Genomic DNA, 17,923 nt, shown 5'->3' on the forward strand with positions numbered 1-17,923 from the left:
AGTAAAAAAAAAAAAAAAAAAAAGAGAGAGATGGGGCCCACTGTCGGAGACGTTGAAAATTCAAAATAAAATATTAAAAAAAAAGGAGGCGCAAAAATCGAAGACGAAAAAGAAAATGATTTTGCCATCTATTGCTTTATGATTACCTTGCTTGCTTGCTGACCGTACGGGCAGTCCGGGCAGGAAGAGCCAAGAAAACGTTTGGTTTGACAGTGACTTTACCTCCTGTTCTTTACCCTATAGTCCTCTCCTTGTCTGCCTCCCATTCAACCCAACCTCCTCCATCTTCTTTTTTATTTCTTTTGATAAAAAAAACAAATATTCCATCTTTAGGACTATATTGCAATTTCCTATTTCTTTGGACTAGACATAACTTCCCGATATTCTTGCATCTCTTCGTCCGAAGACATTATATTATTAACAAGAGAAAATATCTATTTCAACGTTATGCTGATACCTTTTCCTTTCATGTAGTATATATGATATGGGAATTTGAGCCTCATCTTCGGGACAGAAGAACTGAATTATGCTCATGTTGACAACGACACTATAATACTTAATGACCTTTTTTATGTGAGAATATAATGTCTAGTTGTAGAGATAGAATCACTTCTTGTGAACTCGTTGAAGATCATTCTAGTCAAGTCCATGGCCTATTAGAAGAAGTAGGAAGATCATTCTGGTCAAGTCCATAGCCTATTAGAAGAAGTAGGCACTCTATTGGGATTCTCATAAACATAAAATGATTATAGTAGATTTGATAATGATCGAGTGATGTTGCTTCATTGACCTGAATCTATACCAAACTTATACGGAAAAGGTACAACTATCTAATTTTTCTACTTTTAGATACTCAATTCAAACCTATGGGTAATACCACACGGCAGCAACAAATTTGTATCCATTTTTCATCCTATTGTGCAGGATCAGATATACCAAGACAAACTCATCTTATTTTCTAATTGATTCTATGATGATGGTCAAATCGGTTCGATTTCATAGGCCGAAAAGGTATGATAAAACACAGCAAGAAAAGTGAGAGTAGAAAAGGGGGGAAATGGTGGGAAAGAGATGCTAAAAAAGAGAGGTGCAGATGGCGAAGTTTGAGGAAGGATAAATGAAAGTGGGAGAAGAAAAGAAGTGGTGGGTGGGTGGGTGGGTGGGTAAGAAATGGGAATTCAAAAACATGAGGGGCCAAAAAAGAAAAAAGAAAAAAGAAAAAAAAAGATGTCAGATGTCAGAAACCTTCCTATGTAGAGGTGACAGAGACTCAGAGTTTTAAATTTACCTTTATCCTAAGCCTGTAATTGAATCATTCATTCATAATTACTTACTTTTTCATGGGCATTGGCTGATGGGCCTCCTGATGTGACTTTTCCTTCCACGTGTTACCTGTTTACACCCACACACATTTTGACAGAGAAAGAATTCTGTCAATTCAAAACTCAATTATTTGCTACCTTTTTCCCCTTTTAATCAATAGTAATGGAGAACTTTAAGCTGAATCAGATTATATCTCATGAATCAATACGAATTTAATAGATGCAGAATCGAAAGGATCGGAGAATTAGACAGAAAATCAAAAGTTTAAAGACTGGATAGATATTTACGGATACTGTATTGGATAGCGGATGTATATATATCAACCTCCGACACGCAGGCTGGGACGCAATACTGGCACACCTGTGATGCCTGATACTGTCCTTGAAAAACTTGTTTCAAAGAAAATCGCTCGAGACACTTGTCTCAACACGCTTGCCCTCACTATGACATACGCATGTGTCACAGGGTGGCTCGTTTAGGCCATAGAGGCCAAGAGGAGGCATGGTGTCAACTCTCTACCACCCCTGGGCCCTCTGACCTAACCGAGCTACCTGATACAAATATGACTATAATATCTAAAATGGAAAGCACTAGTTATGGCAAGAACATAATGGGTACAATTAATCGGACAATAAACAGAACCTTCTCAGCTTTCATTCAATTTTGCCTTAATTGTACGGTTTTATGGCATATAATACTATTGAATCAATTAAAACTATGTTGAAAGTTGGTTGAAGAAAGCACTTAACCAAGTGGTGTTTTATCTGGAAAAAAAACAATGCTTCACTCAAAAGATACTGAGATCTCTCAGATGTAATTAAAAAACTCACTTTTAATGGAAAAGGGGAACTACTTTTAGTTCTTTTAGGTAACCAAACACAGAGGAAAGGGGAGTGGTAATTCTAAAAGAAGGAAGATGAAAGCTACCCTTTTGTCCTCTTTCCTTTAGGTTTGTGGAGAAGGGTTCCCTAACTCTCAAATAATTCAGAACAAACTAAGCCTTTGAGTGGTGGTTGTTATAGGGCCATGCCAAAGTTTGCTGGGTTCATTTGTGGCTCATAGCTAGTAATCCAGAAATGCATAATCTTTGAAGTAAAGTGCCTTGATCCATTTGTTGTTACCATCTAGACAAAATTTGGTTGGTTTAGAGTAGGTAGGCTCCTCTTCAATTCTTATCACTAAATTCTCAACTTTAGCACAACTTGTGATAAAAATGAAACAAAAAGGCTGCCTCTCCACCCCAACAAACATTTTCTACAGATATTTTGCCATACTCCATAGCACTAGGAATATGACATGAAATTCTTCAATTTTCAAGGCTCTAACCAACTAGTTTGTTTGACATTGATAGTGAAAGGTCATAAATGAAACTATGTCATGTTTCATGTAGGGGTATATATGGAAAAAGAAAACTGAGAATTTCATACCTACAATAAACTTCCAACTACGCCCAAATGGATCCAAAAATTTGTGTTCAATCTGCACTTGCAGAATAGAAGTATGCAAGAAGAATACGAATACTTGAAGCATCTTACCATGCCCGAATTGTTCCAAGAATATACGTTCATTCTGTTTCTACAAAATAGAAATATGCAACAAGAATTCAACTTTTGAGTAAAATATTAAGATAAAAAAGAGGGGTAAAAGAGGTGAGATAATAAAGGAAAGTAAATTGAAAAGTTATGACAGGTCGGCTTTTTTCAATTGACCTTTAAAGTTCAAATAATGCCTTTTCTTTATCAAACCCACTGAGCAGAACTAGAAGGGGTCTGATAACTCAAGGACGTTGACCTAGCAGAGCCAAATATATACATAACATGTTGTGAATAGTAATGGTTTCGTACAAGAGGAAAAAGAAAAATAAACCACTTGCAAGTTTTACCTGCAAAAAGTTTGCACAGTTTCCAATTCACTCGCAACAATGACAAATGGATTAAAAGGGTAAAAGAGTGGAGAATTCTCAAGCACACCAGACTACATACTTGAACCAGTGAGTCAATCAGCCAAACAGTTAGATAAAAGACATGGACACCAATCAAAATCATCCTTAAAAATGAACCGAGATCTAAACCTACTTGTGCGAATTTCTTTAAGAAGTCCTAGTCTCAATTTTCAGATCCTATGTGAAAGTTGAACAAGATTTTACCATTTACATGGACTACTGAAGAATGGAAGAAAGCTAAGAAATATATGTTAATATAGTATAGAAAATTGTGGATAGATAAGAAAGAAGTCAGAAAATTGTAATGCAAAAGGTAATATAAGAATGGACGCAATTGTCTGAGTGTATTAAATAAGCAATTAACTGAGAAGTGTACATAAGAAATAGTGACCATCTCACAAAGCTTATGTCGTGATGTCACAAATCGGATCGACAAATTCTAAGGCAAAATAGCAGTAAGACGCCATGTACATTAGTAACCCCCATGACGAAAAGCACCTAAATACAGACTCTTACCAACAGCCTCAACATTCTTTCTCCTCCTTAGGAACTTTGAAAGCACATGGAGACTTCGGAAGTAGCTGAAACAAGAAAAGACTACTTAACAAGTTGCATGTAACAGAAACAGCTACCATCGTCCATGCTAAGATCCATATAGAAATGTTACTTGGTCAGGAAAGGAGAGTACAGTACACTTTAATTCAAGGTTAAAAACGAAAAACATGTTTATATTTAACAACCAACATGTAGTGGCCCGATTGATAACAGTCATAATATTTTATTCTGTTTGCAAAGATCATACTTCAATCCTTTTAATCAAACAAATAGCCTTTCACCCGGAAAAGAAAATTGTAAATTATAATGTTGACAGCTGCACGTGATCCATATCCAAATGCCAGTCTTTCGCATAGCAACAAAACGTCTCTACATCATACAAGAACTGAACAATAGTGATCACACATAAAACACACCTTGCACTGGAGACTCGTTAGCATAGATCTCAGTAACGGATCCCCAACAATGGACCTCAACCGTCTTATGAATTCATCCCTACTGATCTTCTTTTCCTAATATATTAAGGAATATCAAGATTATCCACTAAACAAATCAAATAACAGGAAAGCACTTATAGACACATTCACTTACTCTAAATAAGCAATAATGACCCTTCACCAATTTCATGTCGTTAAGAGAGACTTCTTTTGAAATGGCATTAAACAACATTGAAAAAGGCATCCAGGGAGACTTCGGAGTCTTCAGGGAGCTAGATCCATGGTCATGCTTTTCTGTGCACCTCTTTTCAGGAACTGGCGAAGACACACAATCCTCCACCTAAAAGTAAATGGCTTCCCTTAATATTAAGATGAAATGAAAAAGAAATCTAGCTTTAATAACTTGAGCATCCCAAACTTTCTTTTCTATTAATGTTGTGGTATAAGACGATTTCTTTGAACTCTTTCGCAAAACTCTCTTCTTTATGGTGGAAAAAAACACTTCATATTGATCCAGAAGAAAATTATCATGTTTGCAAAAACAGCATAAACCTCTATTAGGCAATTTGCAGAAAAAGGGGTGAGAATCACAATAACAATGACGCTTCGCAAATAAAATTTTTCTTCCCAATTCCCATCCTTCCCCTTAAAAGTTATTTGATTCATCCCCGTCCATACTCCCTAAAGCTTTTGTTTCATAAACTAAAAGAACTTTTGCGTTTCTTCTAAAACCTGATCGCATAAAGGCTCCAAGTTTATGAACTGTCCCATCGAAAACCCAACAGCATCCAAACGTCAGAAAAAGAGTATGCTCTCACAGTATTAACCATAAGGGCATCCATGAAACAAGATTGTTTCCTTGGTCTTCCTAAAAAGAACCCCAGTAATCTGGTTTGCCCAGGATGCTATGTAATGTGCCAATTGAATAGTTACAGAGCAATGTACGATAATCAAAGGAAAAAGTAATTTGGCAAGTGAAGCCTGCACCTAGGAGTTAGAATGTTGCGGTTAATGAATCTTCAAAGGCAGATCACCCAACTATTGAAGTAGGTAAGTAGGAAAGAAAGCTGATTCCAGAAAGTCGTAAACCCAAGAATTGTGAATGCAAACAATTATAAAGGTGGTCAGGTCAAGGAGGAAACGAAAACAAATTAGCTCAGCTATACATGGGAATAAAGGCTTTGGCGGGCCGAGATGGAAGGCAACCTTAGGAAATCTATGCTGACCCAAAATTAAGCTCAACTCATATTGAATAAATAACAGCTTTCATAATCATAACTCATAGGTTCACAAGTCCACCTAACAAGAGTGGCAACAAAACCACAGACAAGAATTCACTGGAAAAATCCCACATAGAACATAATATTATAGCCCATAAAAGATGGCTTACTGATTCAATCGAAGAGCAATTTAACTGCAACTGGTCCTGGAGCCCTTCAGAATCAATTCCAAGAAAACGGATTAGAATACCAACTTAGATCTCCACAAGTCCCCCCCACCCCCCCACACACACAAAAGGCGGGGAGAGAGTGAGGGAAAATAAATAAATATTTAAATAATAAAAAACATCACATCATTCATGAATCCTGACCAGTTCCAACTATTCTACAAGATACATGCGCCATGCAAGATTCAAAAAAACGTTATGATCCCATAAACAAGAAATGAGCAATAGCAACCAAGAGAGAACTTACCACATTCAGGAGGGCTAGATGATATCTTGAAACTGACAACATACTCCGGGAAAATGTGGCTTTTCATATTCATATTCCAAACAAAATATTGACTTGGATTATGAAGGTCATCTACTCCACTGTCAAAGTTTACAGAACTGGGATGATATGGTACACATCCAGGAGTGACAACTTCCACATTTCCCAATATGACATGACAAAATGCTATGTATCTAACTCCCTTTTCATCATCGTCGCAGTAGCTTGCACTAAACCAGTGCAGAAGTTAATCTCCAGGAATAATAAAGAACAAAAGAGTTATCCATACAGCTAAAGCTAAAAATAACATAGTGCAGTTGTTTATATACTGTTTCAGTATTGCCATGACCGTAATGTGATTCTTTCTCAGGATCATATGGTGCAAAAAGAGAATGGAAGAGGAGGTGATTTTCTTTAGCATGAGGCGTGGGTTTTTAAACACCAGAAAATCACAACCAGCATTAGTATTTGTTGCAAGGGTTGAGAGGTCCGTAAAGCTCATAAAAACATGAAAACATATATTATAATATGGTAACTATTAGCCTATTATCTAATCATACAATAAACCGCCATTAATTTCCATATACTATTTAACTGAAGGAAGATGAAATGCATACCTAAGATTTGCGCAGCTTGAAAGGTGAACACCAGATGTGGATGTAAGCTTCGGCTCAAAATGACCTACCCCATGTAGCATGCTACCAGCTAGCCAACCATACTGAACATTGGCATTCCCACGACTCTTCTTGGTTATCTCTATTTGTTTCTTAAACAGATCCGGTCTATCCTGCATTAAATGACTAGACCAGCGTTTGACCTCAAGTATTTCAATGTCCTTAATAGATTCCATGCTCATTAAGAACATATTTTTTACATCATCCAAACCCACAGTTGAATGAATTATTTCATTTTGAGGCGTCACATAACAATCAATCTCTTTTATTCCTCCAACAGCCTCCTGCATTTGAGCAACTGGTTTCTGACTATTAGTTTCACTGTCTTCCCAATCCTCAGCAATATCAAAAGTTTTTGCTTTGATATTAGATATCTTAGCATCTCTATTTGACTCTTCAATATAGCCTTCTGATTGAGAACTATTTGCTTCAGTTATTCCAATTTCAAGGTGCAAATTGATCTCTCTCATTCCTGTATGGTCCGGTAATGCCACAGTAGAAGCATCTTCCAGCTCATACTGGTGGAACGGATGCATCACACTGTCACCCGAATAAAATTCTGGAAAGAAACATTGACCATTGTCATCAATCCAGGCAATGTGCTGCTGAATAGCTGTTTTCAGTTCCACTTGGATCATATACAAAGCATCTAGCAGCAAATGGCGGCCATTCAATTCCACTTCAATTGCCGCATTTTTAATCTGGAACTGTTCCCTAATCAACTTGACAGTTATCTGAGGGTAATCTACCCAATCCCCATCTTCGTGATATAAAAACCTCTTGGGAAGTCCACTTCTGCTAAAATTTTTATAGTTTCTAAGAAAAGATCTCCTTGAGTTTGGCCCACGACTGACTTCACAGTCATCAAGTCTCTTGCACTTGGCATGTCTATTCCTAGACGAGGTCAACTTGGACAAAAATGCTTTGTAGCCAGCTCCAACATGTGCCGTGCCTTGATTTGCCCTTTTCCTCTTCAAACCCACAGTAATCTTTTGGCCATTATGCTGAACCCTAGTTAACTCTGTTTCCATATTCATCTACAATAAACAATCCTTATCTACAAACTAAATCCTAGAATATTTACAAATCTACTCTCCAATATTAAGGGATTAGATAAGCCATGCAGCAATTGAGAAAATTCATAAACCCTGCAAAACAGAGTTAGTTGTTAAACTCTCAATTTATTAACTTGCAGATTCTTGTTATTAGTCAGAAAAATTACAATTCATACGCAATTAACAAGATACACAAGTCAAGGTTAAGTACAAAGAAGTATCAGAGATAAGAATCAAAAAGATCTCTTTTCTTTGGGGTGAAATCTTTCCTTTGGAATTATGCTTAAGAAACATTAGCGACAGAAGGAATCTCCCATTGTTATGCTTCACTTAATTGTTGCTCCATTTGTCATGGAAGTTCATAATCTCAAGATCACCGCTTCATATATTGCTCTCACCTCAAGTTTTATGGTGTCGGTCCTTCGAACACCCTTAATGTTCATTAGTGTGCTCCCCCTTTCCATCCTCCAAGGCTTGGAATTGCTAGGCCACTATTTCCCACAAACCCAGAAGGTCTTATCGATTAAAAATTTTCTTAACTCACTTGGATGAAAAAGAAGATTATATGTTCATTCTAGGACTTCGGTGCTCTCTATATAATTCTTTTTTGTAAATATTTTGCTTTTTTATTATCACCACTGGGAGAATCTTTTGTAACCCAATTGGTTTGGTTAAGGCGATATCTCTTCAACCTGTTTTCTTTTGCAGTATTCCTTCCTCATAAAAGTCAAAGTCTGGTAGTTTCCTATTATTAGAAACGAAAACCAAAAAAAAGTAACAAACTAATCTAGTTTACTATGCCACACCATGGTGTTTGAATGTAACTTGAAGAAGGCAGAAATAAATAAAATGATCATACAACCAACAATAAGGAGCCAGTCAAACTAAATTGACCACATAAAGAATGAACTGCAAAAGAAGAATCAAATTTTAAGGAACAAGACAACGAAGAAGAACAACAACAACCATCATCAATTAGTTCTACTTTAAGTAGCATAATGGATTCAAGTTTTTGATCTAAACAAAATGATAATAATTATATAAAAATCAAAACTTAAAATAAAGGTTAACGGACAACCCAGGACTACAGTTAATTTTCATGGCTTCCCATTGGGCCTGTACTTATAAGCTTTATACGTTTTTAGCCTTAGAATGCTATCATCAACAAACCTTGTTTCGTATCATTTATCAAACAAAAGATAAAGCGGGACAATAGCTTAAAACATAATTTTTCAAACCATTTCTAAACTACAATGGTCTGATCTGAAGTTAATAAAACAAGTTCCAAGCAGAAAATACCGTTGTCTGAAGTCAGCGGTCATCCTGTACAAGCCATTCATTTTCCCCATTTTCTACAGCTACCAAATCAATCAAATTACTCCCCAAGCAGCTAGCATACCATTGAAATCCTTCTACAGAAAAGAAACCGGAAGCAATTAGAAGGGGGAAAAATCATAAATCGGTTAAAAAAAAACTAAAATATTCCAACCAACAGAAACTTCTAATTCAGAAATCAAATCATCAAAGCACAAACGATCTTAAAGAAAACATAATACTTTTTTTTTTCCAAACAGCAACAACATCATCAATCGGTTCCAAAACATCAAGATATCGAATACAGTACCCGATTTACACAAACACAATCCCGTAAACAGAAATTAACATATAAAATCGACAGAAGTACCTCAAAATCACAATCTAAACTATAAAAAACATCCGGAAAAGATACGACCAAGTAAAAAACGAGAAATCGGATTTCGGAAAGAAATCGAAAGCGAATTACATGAAATCTGAGAAGGAAACACACAGATCAACGATGAAGAAGACGAAAAAGAGGGAATCTAGGTCTTCGGAGGCCGATTCAGGAGCAGCAGCAAGGAAAAGCGGAGCGTTGAGAAGATGGAGATGGAGATGAAACGACGGCGTTTGATTCTGTCTCGAGAAATTGTGGACTCAGCTGAGTCCGCTTTTCATTGCTACTTGAAAGCGACGTTTGCTTGGGGACGAAGTTTAAGAGAAACGGTGTCGTTTTGTGAGTACAGAGGAGGCCCACAAAATGGTTGCGTTTTTTTTTAAATTTTCTTCATTTGTTTAATTAGTTCTTATCTAGGGACGGAGCCTTTATTTAAATATTCATGATTTTAGCGTTTTATTTTTATTATTTTTTTAATAATTTAACAACGACTCGTCCAACAATTCAAACTTTTAACCACGATATAATCTTAATTAATTAGATTATTTTAAGCCGTTTAAAAAATAAAAAATTAATAGTTTTGCTCTTTCTCCGGAAAGATCGCCACCTTATAAAAAAATATCAGATATACGATAATCCCCGTTAGTGATCTTGATCATTTAACGAGCCGTTTATATATAGGAAGTAACATCGATATATTAATAGCACCATAATTATATTGCTCTTCGTACTAGAAAAAGTATAAAATTCACCCATCATCCTAGAAACTGGAAATTTTCTTATTGTATTTTTGTACTCAAATATTCGTATGGAAAAACTATTTGTGACGGAATCATGGCTCGATATAGATCCAAAAGTTTATATATCTTCAATAATAACTACTATATACATCTTCGAAATCATTACACATTTTTTCTATAGATTTAACTCAGTAGCAGTTTTTTTGAATAATCTCTTCGATCTCCGAGATGAAAATCGTAATAGCGCGTGTGAGATCCCATATCGGTTGTAGAAGGAAATGAAGCATTCCTTATAAGGGTGTGAAAATCTCTCTCTAGCATAAGCATTTTAAAACCATAAGGCTAGCGACGATACGTAACGGGTCGAAATGGAAAATATATGCTAGCGGTGAGCTTGGAGTGTTACAAATGATATCAAAGCTAGGCACCGAGCAAAGAGCCAGTGAGGACGCTGAGTCTTGAAAGGGGTGAATTGTGAGATCCTACATCAATTGGAGAGAGGAACTTGTGTTAGCGAGGACGCTAGCTTGGGAAGGGGATGGATTGTGAGATCCCACATAGATTGAACAGGGGAACGAAACATTCTTTATAAGAGTGTGGAAACCTCTCCCTAGTCGACGTATTTTAAAATCGTGAGGTTGATGGTGATACGTAACAGGCCGAAGCGGACAATATCTGCTAGTAGTGGGCTTAGGCTGTTACAAATGGTATCAGAGCTAGGGACCGAGCGGATAGCCAGTAAAGACGTTGAGCCCCACCAAGTAGAGAGCCAGTGAAGACGCTGAGCCCCTAAGGGGGGTGAATCGTGAGATCCCACATCAATTGAAGAGGGGAACGAGTGCTAACGAGGACGCTGGATCTCGAAGGGGGTGGATTGTGAGATCCCACGTCAGTTGAAGAAGGGAACGAAACATTTTTTTATAAGAATGTAGAAACTTCTCCCTAACAAATGCATTTTAAAATTGTGAGACTAACGACAATAAGTAACGGACCAAAATAGTCAATAGTAGGTTGGGACGAAAATGAAAGTCATAATGGGAAAGTTGATAGCCCAAGGATGTTGACAAATTGGGTGGAGAGAAGACCAAGACGGATGGTGCTTCTTCGTCAAGTTTCGGCTAATTGCCTCGTGGACGCCACCACTACATGCCGACAGGCGACAGTCAACAAAGCTCGCCGCATAATGTTTGTCCCTTTCATCGCCCATGGGAATCTCAATTTGAGCAACTATGCCCACTTGCATGCTTCCATGAGGATAATTTTTTTTACAATCAATAATTTTCACAAGATCGAGCGATTCAAGAATCGAGGTTTGAAGGGGTAAGGAACGAGTGCGAGCGAAGATGTTGGGATTTGAGGGGTGGATTGTGAGACCCCACATCAGTTAGAGAGAAGAACAAAACGTTTTTATAAAGGTGTAGAAACCTCTCTTTAGCATACGCGTTTTAGAATCTTGAGGGGAAACTCGGAAGAAAAAGCCCAAAGAGAACAATATCGGCTAGCAATGGGCTTCAGTTGTTGCACTTATTTTCCTGTAATTCAAACGATGTTGCTCATTGATCGACTGACCATGCTCGGATATATCAACTCAATAAGGTTGGTATCAAAGAAGTAATGAAGTATAACAATTGTGGGTATGAAAGATCTGAACTTTCGATTTTAGAAGGAATGCATACCAATTACAGTCATGTTCGTATTGGCACACTATTATTTCATTGAGTCATATGGGAATCCACAACTATAGGTCATTCCAACATAGACTTAGAGTTGCACTCTTATTGTACGGTAGAACAAGTTATGTCCATTGATATAATCCTTACAAATAAGTTGATCTTTCACAAGTTGTTCGTAATTTCATCGGGGTCAAAAATCTGTTTTACCTTAAAATTACATCTTTCGCTAGGGGCGTACATTCAACCCGACAACCCGGATCAACCCAAGGGTTGGGTTGGATAAGCATTTCGGGTAGGGTTGGGTTCATTTTTTCTGAACCCGAACTAAATTGGTTCAGTCTCGGGTTCGTGAGCAAAACCTTCGGGTTGACCGAGCAAAATAAAAATATAGAAAATATATTAAGAATTCCTTTGTATTAAGTTTGCTAGTGTGGTATTGAGGCCAATCTAAAAACGTTCACACCAGTTTTCAAGAATTTTTATATTTCAATTAAAATATTTTTATATATTTTTTCCTTTTTATTATATACAATACCTTTAAATTAATCATTTTATTGTTTATTATTATTATTATTTTTTTACTCTAATCAATTCTCAAGAAATATAAGTATATTTAGTTGTGTTAATGACAATATTGAACTATATTAATATGTTGCGATTTTTTTTTGTTTTTTATTGAATTTATTTATTTATTTATTATTATTATTATTATATATATTTGGTCAATAATTATAGATTAATTTGTGTTTGTTGTGAATTTTTAATATATTTTATCTAATATTGTATCCCAATCATTATAAATTGTGGATAAATAAAACTTTAAAAAAATTTGCATGACCCAACCTGAAAATAGAGGGTTGGGTTAAGTTGGGTTGTGAAAAGTTTCGGGTTGGGTTGGGTTACCAATCCAACCAACTCGAACTTTTGGATTAGGTCAAAAAAATCTCCGAACCCGAACCCCATGTACACCCCTATCTTTGGCCTTAAATATCACTAATTTTGTAATAACAATTTTTTATGATCAAATTATAAATCAAGTCCCTCACGAGCTAGTGAGAGAGTGTAGCCCTATTATTAAGTTATGAAATCGTCACTTAACTACACATATACCTACCATATACGAGAATGAGTGAATTACATCTCGTAAAATTATGTTCTCAACTCTCTATTTGGTTAATTTTTCTAAAATGGTAAGTATATTGAATCCGATACAAAAAAAAAATATTATCAGCCATACAAATTAAAGGATAAGTCCTCAAAAGTTCATAACTCACCAATTAAGATCAAGTAGCATATGATCATCCTCTGAAATATTAATCTTCTCAATTAACAAATTTACAACGAGAGATTAATATTTTATGGTCTACTCTCATACAAACTCATTATTATAAAATATCTCACTCATATGTTTTCACATAAACGGTTTGGATAAAATCATTTGTAATAATTACAAAGTGGTCAATTTCAACCGTGTTATTAGGATAAGGTACCTAACATTATCCATATACTATTGACCCTTAAAATTTATACGTGATAAGAACGATCATAATGAGTATTACGTTTCAACCAATCAAACTATAAGCCCCTACGAATCTCTACATGCAGTTTGCTGCGTATCGTAGAACAAGAACCTACGCTCGACGCGAGAACAGTATCAAATTGAATCAAACTTGCAATATTAGATATGATATCAAAGTAACAGGGTTCAAGGTTGGTTTGTGAGAAATGAGGGACAAACTTCATCATCGAGAGGGAAATAACGTAGATCGCCTGCTAAGAACCCTAAACGACCGTTTAGTAATAAAAGAGTAATGAGAAGAGATGACACCCGAGTTTACACTAATTAATCTAATGTAGATTAGGTCAAGTTCTTTTGAATGACAACTCACAAATGGTTCTTGTCAAGCTCTTCAATGGAGGAAAAGCACACTCACATGCAAAGGTGTAGCCCACACCAAAACTCTGTCTCTTTCACGTCTTTCTTCTTGAGAGGAAACCAAAGGGGCACACCAAACCACGTTCACCATGTTTTTTTCTTTCATTTTGTAACACCAAAACTTGGCGACCAAGTTTGGTTTAAATGGGGCAATACGGGCTAAGGTTGTTCGGGCTCGATTAGCTAGGGTTTATCTTTTCTGTACGATAAGTGGGTATGAAGATTTGAATCTTTGAACTCGAAAGAAAAATATGTGTCAAATATCGTTAAACTAGGCTCACTGTATGTGAGATCTCATATCAGTTGGAGAGGGAAACGAACCATTCCTTATAAGGGTGTGAAAACTTCTCCTAAAAGACGCGTTTTAAAACTGTGAGATTGACGGCGAAATGTAACGGGTTAAAGCAGACAATATTTACTAGCGGTAAACTTGGGTTGTTACAAATGATATTAGAATCAGACATCGGACGGTATGTCAGCGAGACGCTAGGGGCCCAAAGGGGGTAGATTGTGAGATCTCACATCGGTTGGGGAGGAAAATGAAGCATTCATGTATGGAAATCTCTCCCTAGAAGACGCGTTTTAAAACCATGAGGCCAAAACAGACAATATCTACTTGTTGTGGGCTTGAACTGTTACAAATGGTATAAGATCTAAACATTGGGCGGTGTGTCAGCGAGGACACTAGGCCCCCAAAGGGGTGGATTGTGAGATCTCGCATCAGTTGGAGAGGGGAACGAAGCAATCCTTAGAAGGGTGTGAAAACCTCTCCCTAAAATACGTGTTTTAAAACCATGAAGCTGACAGCTAAATGGAACGGGTCAAAACGGACAATATCTTATAGTGGTGAATTTGAGTTGTTACGATGTAGCATCATTTGGTACAAAGGTTTGAGAAAATTTATGTCACAAATCAGACTAAACGAGAGGATAGAATCCTATTTATCTATGTGACAAGCTACCAACTTGAAAGAATCACTAATAGAATGCCACGTCTAGAAGCTCACTTTCCACGTCTCCGAAGCTCACTTTTCCCATAAATGAGATAAAAATGAAATTGTGATATTGGGATCGTGGGTGGAGACGAGCGATATTTTAGTAGTGAAAGAATCATCTTATCACCCAGAAGAATGATTATTACGAGCCATACCTGAATCTATCCATAGGTATTAGAGATTGAGTTATTGATGTGAGATGGGTCGAGAAATATAGAACGAACTCATGTGACAAGTCGTAGAGCTAAAAGAATCACTAATGAAATACTACATCTAGAAGCCCGCTTACTCCATAATTTAGACAAAAATGGAATTGTGATGACCAGGTCGTGGGTCGATGAGTGACATTTCAGTAGGTAAATTAACATCTTAAATGACAAAATAATCACCGTACGCTACGAAAGATAGATAATTACGAGCCATACTTAGCATTCATGTATCCATTTCAAAAGAAACTAATTTAAGACTACCTATACACGGTATGGATCGAGAAAAAAGGCATACGGGGATATGAAATTCAAACTCACGTGACAACCCACGAACCTAAAAGAATAATTGATGAAATACTACATCTAGAAGCCCGCTCAATCTCTAATTTAAACAAAAAATGGAATTGTGATGCTCGGGTCATGGGTGGATACAGGACATTGTAAGCAAATTAACACCTCAAATAACAAAAGAATCAATTGTGTGCCCCATAAAATATATTATTATTGATCGTGCTTGCATTCAAGTATCCGCTTCAAAAGAAACCTAACGAAAACGACAATCCATACTATTATAAATAATAGACAATAAAGAATAGCAGGGTCAATTTTATTTATTTACGTATTTATTTAAGATCATTATAAATCTTTAAATTAATAAAAAAAACATTTTAAATTTTGTATATAATAAATATTGTTTCATTAGACGTTATTTTAATATTCATAATTTGTTAAATACAATATTTAAATTTAAAATTTTATTAGATTTAGATTTGAAATTTTTATTTAATATATTTGTAAATTTGTAAAATATCAAAGTAATAACTTATTAAATAAATTAATGTTTTTAAAATTATTTAAACAAAACAGACATATAATTAAAAATTAACTATTTAGGCCTATATCTAAAAATGTTTTAAAAAGAATATCAAATTTAAAAACTAAAAAAAAAAGAAAATTTAAAATCTTGATTCTATTTTTTTATATCACCTTTTTAAAATATATATTTTTTATTTTTAATAAAAATATTTTAATTCTCAATCAAATTATAAAATAAAAATAAAATTTTCAAAACTATTTTAAGATTCCAAAATTGGTAATTAATTTCAAAAAGTCGGGAAAAAGATAAAAAATTGTTGAAACAATATTTATAAACTTAAAACAAAAAATCAATAATAATTTCATTTTTAGTTTTGTATTTTTTAAATTTATATTTATTTTCTTCCAATTTTTTAAAAAATATTTAGATTTTAAAAATAAAAAAAATATTTAATAACTATATATATATATATATACATATATATATATATATATATATTTTTTAAAATTTGTCTTTTAAGTTTTTAAAATATGGAGAATGAAAGAAGAAAAAAAAGATAATTTCCCGTTGGACCACCGCCATTCTCTTCTTCTTCTCTCCCAATTCCCCTAACCATCCGACGCCGTTTTAAAGCACGTGTCAGACACACGAACAAAAAAATTAAAGAAAAAAAAAAGAAAATTTCCTGGTGGGACCACAGCATTCTCTTCTTCTCTCCCAATTCCCCTAACAATCCGACGTCGTTTTGAAGCACGGGCCGGACACACGGAAAAAAAAAGAAAAAAACCTGGTGGGACCCCACCGCCATTCTCTTCTTCTCTCCCAGTTCCCCTAACCATCCGACGTCGTTTTGAAGCACGTGTCAGACAGACGGGCAAAAAAATTAAAGAAAAAAAGAAAAAAGAAAAAGAAAAAGAAAATTTCCTGGTGGGACCACAGCCATTCTCTTGACTCCTAACCATCCGACGTCGTTTTAAAACACGTGTCAGACACACGAGCAAAAAAATTAAAAGAAAAAAAAAAAGAAAATTTCCTGGTGGGACCACAGCATTCTCTTCTTCTCTCCCAGTCCCCTAACCATCCATCCGATGTCGTTTTGAAGCACGTGTCAGACACACGGGCAAAAAAATTAAAGAAAAAAGAAAAAAGAAAAAGAAAAAGAAAACTTCCTGGTGGGACCACAGCCATTCTCTTCACTCCCAATTCTCCTAACCATCCGACGTCGTTTTAAAGCACGTGTCGGACACAAGGGAAAAAACATTAAAAAAAAAAAAAGGGGGTTTTAATTCCTAATTCCAAAATCCTCCGATTCTCTTTAAAAACGCCTCTGGATCATTACGTCCGACTTCTTCTCCTACGCTTCATCACATCTCCCATTTCCCCACCCCCCTTACTATGTTTATCCTCTCTTCTTCTTCTTCCTTACCTTCTCCTCTCTCTCTCTCTTCCTCTAGGGTTTCTCTCCCTCCTCCCTCCTCCTCTTCTCTCAATCTCCTCCCCCTTTCTCCCCACTTCCAACCTCCCAACCTCGCCTGCTCCTGCTCCGTTGCTTCCAGATCAACGGCGGAGCTTCTGCACGACTTCAAGCACTCCGCCCATACCGCTGCCTCCGCTGATGAAGCGAGGAATCACCTGCCGCATTCCCGCGCATTCCTTGATGTTCGCTCTGAACAAGGTTTTTTTTCCTTACTTTTCTTTTATTTCTCGTAATTTATTGTTGTTTACATTGCGAATGGAGATGTAATTAGAAACTGGTTCTTCAAGTTTGCTTAATTGTTCGATGGTTATGATTCGGCTTTTGCTAGATCCATTTATTGGAGTCTTATGTGCTTCATCAGTTCACATTTTTGCTGATCAAGCAATTTTGTATGAGCTTGCTAGTGTTTTATTTTTAGTGAGATGGGATATAACTTTAGTTACTTATTGTAACGGAAAGTAAAATCTCTTTTACTCCACCTTTTGTTGTCTTATATCCCTCTCCTGGATCAGATGTTGTCAGTATCCATTATCCATGTTCTGTCTTGTCCTGGGAAATTAGGGACTTAAATGATGTATTTTGTTGAAGTTTCCTAGTCTGAGGCAATGATACCCGCACTCACCCTTCGTGTAATAAACCACTCGGTGGTAGTTCAATTTTTTTTTTTTTTTTTTTTTTTTTTTTTT

At 35.9% G+C, this 17,923-nt stretch overlaps 2 protein-coding genes across 6 annotated transcripts in view; one reads left to right on the forward strand and one right to left on the reverse strand.

The window, feature by feature from the left end:
- Window positions 1-3,582: 3,582 nt before the first annotated feature.
- On the reverse strand, window positions 3,583-9,669 carry LOC111464106 (inactive poly [ADP-ribose] polymerase RCD1-like). 3 transcript variants are annotated; one of them, XM_023108196.1, is made up of 8 exons: window positions 9,506-9,663; window positions 8,998-9,110; window positions 6,587-7,791; window positions 5,952-6,199; window positions 5,648-5,691; window positions 4,412-4,597; window positions 4,237-4,332; window positions 3,583-3,846 (listed from the first exon to the last, which is right to left on the reverse strand). In XM_023108196.1, exons 3-8 carry the CDS (start codon window positions 7,678-7,680, stop codon window positions 3,790-3,792), a joined length of 1,725 nt encoding a protein of 574 aa, XP_022963964.1. In that variant the 5' UTR covers window positions 7,681-7,791; window positions 8,998-9,110; window positions 9,506-9,663; the 3' UTR covers window positions 3,583-3,789. The 3 variants fall into 3 exon arrangements, with proteins under 3 accessions (XP_022963964.1, XP_022963963.1, XP_022963965.1); XM_023108195.1 differs by having other exon boundaries at window positions 9,482-9,663; XM_023108197.1 differs by lacking the exons at window positions 3,583-3,846; window positions 4,237-4,332; window positions 4,412-4,597 and adding an exon at window positions 4,790-5,574 and having other exon boundaries at window positions 5,638-5,691; window positions 9,482-9,669.
- Window positions 9,670-17,083: 7,414 nt separating this feature from the next.
- Window positions 17,084-17,923, forward strand: part of LOC111464113 (glycerol-3-phosphate acyltransferase, chloroplastic-like) — a 9,864-nt gene continuing 9,024 nt past the window's right edge. For 2 of the 3 annotated variants that reach the window (XR_002713992.1, XM_023108208.1), the window contains exon 1: window positions 17,084-17,435. Coding sequence is in view for 2 of the 3 variants with exons in the window: in XM_023108208.1 (XP_022963976.1) it covers window positions 17,156-17,435 (280 nt within the window). In the remaining variant the exon portion in view is untranslated. The remainder of the gene's footprint in view (window positions 17,436-17,923) is intronic. The other variant, XM_023108207.1, reaches the window with a different exon arrangement.

The sequence above is a fragment of the Cucurbita moschata genome, unplaced genomic scaffold, assembly GCF_002738365.1.
Source record: "Cucurbita moschata cultivar Rifu unplaced genomic scaffold, Cmos_1.0 Cmo_Scf00029, whole genome shotgun sequence".
Taxonomy (NCBI): Eukaryota; Viridiplantae; Streptophyta; class Magnoliopsida; order Cucurbitales; family Cucurbitaceae; genus Cucurbita; species Cucurbita moschata.